Below are 8531 nucleotides of genomic sequence, written 5' to 3' on the forward strand. Positions count from 1 at the left end.
ATTTTTGGATTGCAAAATTTTTTTGGTTGTAAAAACTAGACTCATTCTATCTATACGAAAAAATATCTGTAAGTTTTTTCGTACCAAATTATGAATGTTTTGCTGAATAATATGTGACTAGATATGTCAAAATATTGAAAGTGAGTCAAATATGTCTGCGTTTTTAAGGCCATTAAATGTTTGTTATATTGTATTCAATTTATTGTTTGAATTGAAATAATTGGATTTTTTTAACTTTAATCAAAAGCTGAAAGTTTAAGTTAAGGTTATAGATGAAAGTAAACAAAGATTTTTAATAAAATTAAAATATTTATTAATTTCAATAAATAATTATCAATAATTTATTTTACACCTATCATGGCATTTTTGAAAAATATAAACAAAAAATAAACAGAAGGAAAACACAAAAATAAATAAATAAACAGAAAAGTGTATGTTTTTGTCAAAGTCGAAATTCTAAACGCTCAAAAGATTATCACACCAAATCTTGGCACACCATATCTTTGTACTATAGGGATCTTTGGGCAGAGTATGCCAAATCATGTGCATCTACCACTTGTGGTACTGAGGATGATGGTGATGATTGTGTTGCTGCGGATAATATGGGTATGTCATCGGACATCGATCTTCTGGCGTACGGGCCGCCACCTCCTCCAGAAGACCAACCACTTGACCCGCTTGGGGCATAAGATGAAGACCAACCAGAACTGCCACCCGAGTTGCTACCTCCAGAACTTCCTCCCTAGGTACGAACATAATAGACAAATGTCAACAAACAGTCAATGATTTCTTAACATGCATTCATGCAAAATAATGATTGAGGTCATGCAATTAATTTAATTGTTAAACATGCAAAATATTTAGGATTAAAATAGTCAAAAGTTACCTTGCCGCTAAAGAGACTTCCTAAACTACTAGAGCTTCCGATTAATGCAAGGATTAAGGCAATTTTAGCGATGAGTAAGGCTTTAATGGCTAAGAATTTAACTTTAACCAACAACAATGGCATCAACATCATGAGTTTAGCGCCCATTAACATCATCATACCACCAATCATCTTCTTCTTCTTTTTCTTCTTACGACCTATTCCCAAAAAAAAAACAAAAGAATTTCAAATTAGATTCGTGGTTAAACTTCATAATGAAGAACATAGTTAGATAAGAATCAAGAATTGTTTATCTGTCGTCAATGGCTGGTCGTAAAAATGTTCTATTTTTATGTTATCTTGATAAATTTATGTAAAAAAAAACGTGTAAAAATGACACGAATAATAATTATTTAAAAAAATGTCGCTTAGTACCAATACTGATTGTTTTCTTCATTCATTATCTGCGGTTTTTAACGTGTTTGTGTCTAGGCTATATAATTACCGTTTTTATACCCTGCATATATGATATATATATCAAGGTATACTAATTTTAGTCCCAAGTTTGTAACGTTTAGAAATATCGATGATACGAACAAAATTTTGGCATATCAGGGCGAAAATAGTGAGTTTGAGTTCATAAATGAGCAACATTGGTTTTGGGTCCGTAGAATCCAATTTAAATCGATAGAGATAGAACAAAAGTTCAAATAAAAAAAGTTTTTGCTTATAAAAAATAAACAACTTTAGTTTGAAACATTTTTTTGTAAACATCACTGTTTACCCGTGAGAGCTTATATTAGAACAAAACTTTTGTGTCCATTTTCTCAAAAATTATTAAAGGTAGGCATTTGAATACTTCGAGGTACTAGTGACCTTGTGAAACATTTTCGACAAACGAAAAAAATCTGTAAAATACTTTCGAAAACCAAATAAATAGCGATCGAAAGTCCGCCATAATTAATTGTGTTGGCTTTTTAATCTCTTTTAATTTATTAAAAATAATGCAAGCACTGTCATTCAACACTTCCTATACCGGTTATTTCAACAATTAACTCAATCAATTATACGTTTTCACTTGTTTTTTTTTGTTTTTGTTTTTTTTTTTTTAATGTGTGAGTTTTATTCTTCATACAAATATTTATTGACACTGTAGTTTTGAGTGTACAATACTCATTAAATATTCAAAGTTCTTGATAACAAATGAAAATAGAAATATTGTGGTTTAAGAGCTTATTCATTTAATTCAGGAGCTTTCACTTTCAGTATACGGAATGCAATGCTGGTATGTATTTGTATTTAGGCATTATTTACACCAACACAAAATAAGTTTACAACGAATTTTAGTTTCTCAAATTGAATAAATATGTTAGATTTTCATAAATGATTTTCAGAAATATAGCAAAGTTATAAAGCTATTTTCGTGATCATTGGGAACCCTGTTTCAATTACCGGAAAAACGGTATTAACGCAAGAAAATTATAGCCGTAAGAATAGATTGAATTCAAAATCTTTCTATAAAAAAAGCGGAACTGAAAATATTTATAGTATAATTCTTAAGCTTTTATAAAATGACTTGTACACACAAAACTACAATAGTAATAAAATAAAAAAGTAGTTAATTTCTATTATAGTTCTTCATTAAATTTTTATACTATAATTAGCGGTTAAACCTAACTAATAAATTCTTCGTTAAATATTATTTATTATACTTTATGAATAAACTGACAAATTACGATTCCAATTAAATATTTTTACATAAGTATTATCCATCTATCAATAAAACAACTAAATTGAAGGATGGGTCGTAAAAAACTTACTACCTACCAGAATAATATAATATATTCACAGTTCAATATAGTTATAAGGTACGAAATACAATACAAAGGATTATTTATAGGTAAGAAATAACATTATTTACAAACTTACCTTCTTCAATAGCACGTCCTAATTCTTCGGTAGCCTCTTTAGGTACATTAATTTGAATACTATGTGTTGATAAAAAGTTTGCTGTTGATTCTAAAAGCATGTCAACAAGTTTTTCTGTCCTTTCAGAGAATGACTTTGGTAAACTTTGTTCAATCTCATTTTCACTTAATGCTTTACCGTCACGTACTCCATTTGGTGAATTTCTATATAAATAAACAATTATATTATTTAATAATTTAATACTGTTTGTTGTCTATTGACTTTTGTATTACATTTTTATAAGTAACTGTGTGATCAATAAAATTGACCAATAGGAATGAGAAAAGTAAGAATTTAAACAAAATAATTAACCAAAATATCTAATGAATGTCCTAAAGTCGATGAGAATTGCAAAAATGGTGATTAACTATCTATATGATTGATTACTTCTAAATTTAATGAAATTAGAAAAAACGAGATAGTGTCTTAGAGTAAACCTATTATATTTTCTAGAATAATATTTACAGACCGGAAAGGCTAAGTGCTTTATTTGTTTCATTATAATATCATCTGGTACCTTTTCATGTTTGTGTCTGTACTTTTAGCTAGACTACGTCAATCAATTGTACCGTTTTGACGGAAAGATGGACAAACAACAAAATTATAATTATAGGACTTAAACGGCCAATTAGGTTCATTGTTTGCATGATTATTCCACAGTTTCAGTTGTGAAATATTTAATAATAGTTTTCCGAATGTTTTCACTATAAAACTGCCATTAATCCGAATTTACTGAGTAAAGAGACTGAGTGAAGAGGAAAAAGTAAAATATATATCTATATCTCAACTACTGGAGCTCTAAATAAGGCAGTAAGACTTTAAGTGTCTATCGTCAATCATTTCAAATAATAGTTTCATTCTTTTTCAATTTAAGTGTACTTTTTGTATACAAAATATTTCTATTATTTCTTTATATTTATGTGATTAAAGCTATGAAATTGAACAATAAGGATTTTTTTATTTTATTTTTTTTGTAAAATTGATGTTAATAATAATTGTTGATTACTTATTTCTTGTGTCTATTTATTCGTAATGTAATTATTATTACTTTGATTAATTTATTAGAACAATAGAATTTATATTGGCTTTTAGGTTTTAATGTACGTGTTTTTTTTTTCTTCTTCTCTTGATTAATAAATAATAATTAGTTATTATGAATTCGATTGTTATTGTTGTTTTTCTTCTTATCTTTTCATCAATTAAATAATTGTGTTTAATAGGTAATTAGGGTTAAAATTGTATAGTTCCGTAACGAAAGGTCGTAATTTGTAATTTGAATTTAATTTCTGTTATTGATAAACGACAAAGAATTCTTCGTTATGATAGAATTGTTCGATTCATTGAAAATACGATTCGTTTTTAGTAACTCTTGGCTCATTTATATGGAGAACCTTGAATGAGAGTATTTATGCAGGTATAAATTTCTATAAAAATTGCTTTTCAGAGTTCGCTTAGACATTGCAAGGATAAGCAAAGAAGACGCATACCATTCAAGTTAAGAAAGTAGGCATAGTATTTAAAAAAATTTTGTTTCATGAGTATATTTTGAAAAGAATGTGCGTATTGAGCACAATGATGTTTATCAAAGTTTCAAAATTAGCCTGACTACCTACATTTTGCGAAGATTTCTACAAAAAATTCAGTTAATAATTAATAATATATTTAATACTAATAAAAGCACCGTTAAACTATTTTACATATATCAACATATAAGTCACATATGTTTATAAAAATAAAAAAGGTACGTACTAAACCATGTATTTAAGTCAAGTAAACAATATACATTTATTTTTGTAAATGAATTGAGTGGTTATAATATTTATTTAGAGTTTAAATAAAAAAATGAATTGTATTCAAATTGTGATATGATTCCTATTATTGTTATTAAGAGTTATTCATTGATGAATAATTCTGAATAAAAATATAATTATTACAGTTATATACATCTATAAACACATTATCTCATATTCAAAGAATTCTATTTGATTTTAGAAATTTGACATAATTTAAATTTGGCATATGTGGGCTGAAGAGTGTCATTAAAATTATGAAAATTATATAGTGCTATTGCACGAATTTTATAAGCAGATTAATTTTAATAGTTAAAGAGGTTAAAGAGACATGAGTCACTATCTTCTGCTTATTTAAGATGAAATGAGGAGTTCCTATCCATAGAAAATGGATACATAACAACGATACTTGTTAAAAAGTCCGCATTAGGAGAGAAAAATTTATATTGTTAAAATTTAAGACAGTTTTTCCTTCCGTTATATATTTGTGATAATTTAACAAGTATAGTTTTTCAAAGTTTTGTTCGGTATGAATTATTGTTTATTCCCATCGATCTTGAGTTTATATATTTTTTTCTTTTTAATCTGTCAATGAATAAAACTGGACTCTGTCGAAGGTAATTTAGAGCGAAATAAAGACTCAATAAAATAATCCCCTCGTATATATCAATCAGAATGATTTAAACTAAATTTTCCAAATTCTTGTGTGGGTGGTATTTGTGAAAAATCTTACCAACCACCTATATTGGTCATTGAACGTGAGTTATTCAATTTTCCTTACCGTACTAATTGCACTCCTGGTAAAACTTCAATTGATGGTAACCGTACAGCACGTTGAATGGCTGTTACAGTTTTAACAGCCATACAATTAACTGCATCTGGTGTATTCATACATTTACCATATTCACGACTAATTCGCGACCATGTTGTTTCTGGTTGTTGTGGTACTTCAACTATTTCATTATCGTTATTTTTTGAATTGAACGCTGGTACCTATATAGAGACATATAAATAAATGTTCATGTTAAAGAGAATAGACAATAAATATATTTAATATAATTATTACATGGTGTGAATTAGAATTTAATTATGCATTTGTTTATTATTATAAAATAAAATTGTATTAGATTGCACACACACTATTACTACGAATATGATTTACTTCTACTTCCCATGTGAAAAATTAGTTTTATAGTAAATAATTGTGGTCACGATTTTAAAATCGAATAATTGCAAACGTTAATAAGATTTTAAAATTGCATAAATTATCTTTAGTGCACTCAGTGATTCGGTACTGAATGAAAATCATAGATATTAAAATTCAGAATAATCGGTTGGTTTCATCATCAGATCAAATAATCATGTGTTTTTCTAAAGAAGAAAATATATTCCTTATATAAGGTTAGGATTAATTGGTTATCTGGATGATGTATATACAGAATTTGCCCACTTTGAAACGTCATTTTTGTGTATGATCAATGCCTTTTATTTATTTTGTTGAAACGTTAACCAACGATATAATCCGTAAATACATCGATATTTTACACTTTAACCAATTGAGTTATCCCAAGTGACTATATATAGGTATTAAAAGTTTATTCGAAATGCAATTATTTTGTACAAAATAGTACTTTAGAAAATGAAAATTTAAATGATATTATAATCAATAAATTAGGAAATCAAAAACCCAAACTTGTATTTTTTGAGTGAACTTGATAACTAAAAAGGATTTCGATTGCTAAAACAAACGAAAAAGCTTCAAAGTTTTTCTCTTTCAGGACTTAACTTCGATTCATAATATCATGTAAGTTTCTTTTATCCAAATGTAACGTAAATGAGTAAGAGTCAGAGATCGGCCAAAAATAGAAAAGGGTTCGATTTTTAAAACAGTTAAGATTAAAAATAAATAATTATTTCGTTTAAACAATATCGTTTTAAATGTCTTCCATCCTTGTTCGTTTCGGTCTTCATAATATACGGATTTTTCGTTCATAAAAATTTTCATTCGCAAAATAAAAAAATTTTCGTTAAGAAATTCAAATTGAGTTAAAATTTATTTTCATCATTTCGAAAAAAAAATAACACAAGTAATGAAAATGAGGTTTTCACAAAACTACAAATAATAACACAAAAATTTTCTTACCGCTGCCACAAGACTAAATCCGGTAACACAAATCACAAGTAAATTAAGCCAATTCATTTTTAAATAATATGAATGTGCCTTAACACTATTACTTAAATCACTATTAAAAAACCTTGAAAGATGATTCAAGGTGAATTAAGATGATAATGTCCTTAATGTCGAAAAATGTCTTTATATATACATCAAAAAAATATGATTTGTATATGATTGTATCCCCCCACCTAAAACAACGCAACGATATTTTAAAAAATTATGATATCTTTAAGTAAATTTACAGTCAACATTGTACATACATATACACTATGTAAAGTTGATGGATTGGATGAAAAATATCTTTTATTATATTATCTGGGAGAAACTGATTCATAAAACACATACATCTTTACCTAAACATGACAGCAGCATGTAAATTTGGCATCTTTAAATTTTTAGAATTTTAGAAAATTAATATAGGATTGTAATATAGATTCAGGTGCTTTACTTACTCGTTTCTACGCCTAGCTAACGTACAGAAAGATTTATTATATTTTTTTCGAAAAAGGTAATAATAGATTGTTAACTCTGACTAGACTAAGTGCTTCTTGACTAGAATATTAGTAAAGCCATAAATTTGAAAGGACTTTTACTTATTTCATATTATTTTATTTAGTCTGATGAACTACTGCAAATTTGTTTTCAACTTATATTATTTCTGTTGTGTTTTGTTTGATGGTTGATCGTTGCATCTAACGAGATCAATTAAATTCATTGAATCTGCTTTAAGCATATTATTTTGAGTTTGATAATCCATAAGCATAAAAAAGCAGATCTTCACTATTAACCTTGTTGATTAACCTTTTTTTCATGATGATTGTTAATCGTCAATGCGATTTATCCAAATTATTTATCATTATCAAATAATTTTGATAAATAATTCTTTTAATAAATTAATTATAGCTAATTAATAATAATTGTTATAAATCTAGCTAAATATTTTTATTGTAGATCCTGAAGGGGATATATTTTAACAAAATGCATACCATGATATGTCTTGGAAAGGATTTTAGAAATTTCGTCGGGTGTATAAAGTCAAATGTAGTTTTGTGTGTCTGCCTTTAAATTATATTGATTTAATTTTTATACTTTGTTTGAATTTGTGTTCGAATTTCTCATTTACTTCAGTTCTGTGGGCTGTATTATGAATACTTAATAAAAATATTTGGCTACATTAAAAAAGTAAAATTAATTAGCTAAATATTTTTATTGTGGGTCCTGACGGTGATACATTTTAACAAAATGCATAAGGACCGACTACGGAAATACTAATCTTAATTTGAATTACATCTTGATATGTTTCAGGTTTTTGTGATGTCTGGTGAAGGAGTGGGGGGCCTGTAAAGTAACGTGTCTATACAAATTTTAGCATTTTCAAAGACCTTGAACAGCGCATTCGAATAATACGTAATATATTATGTATAAAACTACAAAATAGCGTTCGTATAACACCGCCCGTTACTTTAACCGTTGGCTAAAAGTTAAGAACCAATACAGTCGTTTACAATATGTCTCATGTATGGTATACAATTGCATGCCCATATTTCGAATTATGCTGTAAATCATTCAGGACCAAAAGCAAAAGCTTTTTAATATACATCGTGTTTGATATTAAGTTGAAGGTTTTGATGAACATATTTTAATACTTCACTTCCTCACTACTCTTGCTCTCACTAAATCCCCCTTTTTTTACAGCACCAAGGAATATAGTTTTGATGTGGAACCTTTTTTT

At 27.4% G+C, this 8531-nt stretch overlaps 1 protein-coding gene across 1 annotated transcript; it reads right to left on the reverse strand.

The window, feature by feature from the left end:
- Positions 1–447: 447 nt before the first annotated feature.
- On the reverse strand, positions 448–6823 carry LOC123291183. Its single transcript, XM_044871606.1, has 5 exons — positions 6767–6823; positions 5405–5616; positions 2795–2997; positions 887–1083; positions 448–742 (listed from the first exon to the last, which is right to left on the reverse strand). Exons 1-5 carry the CDS (start codon positions 6821–6823, stop codon positions 509–511), a joined length of 903 nt encoding a protein of 300 aa, XP_044727541.1. The 3' UTR covers positions 448–508.
- Positions 6824–8531: the final 1708 nt, after the last annotated feature.

Source organism: Chrysoperla carnea, chromosome 1 (assembly GCF_905475395.1).
Source record: "Chrysoperla carnea chromosome 1, inChrCarn1.1, whole genome shotgun sequence".
Classification (NCBI taxonomy): Eukaryota; Metazoa; Arthropoda; class Insecta; order Neuroptera; family Chrysopidae; genus Chrysoperla; species Chrysoperla carnea.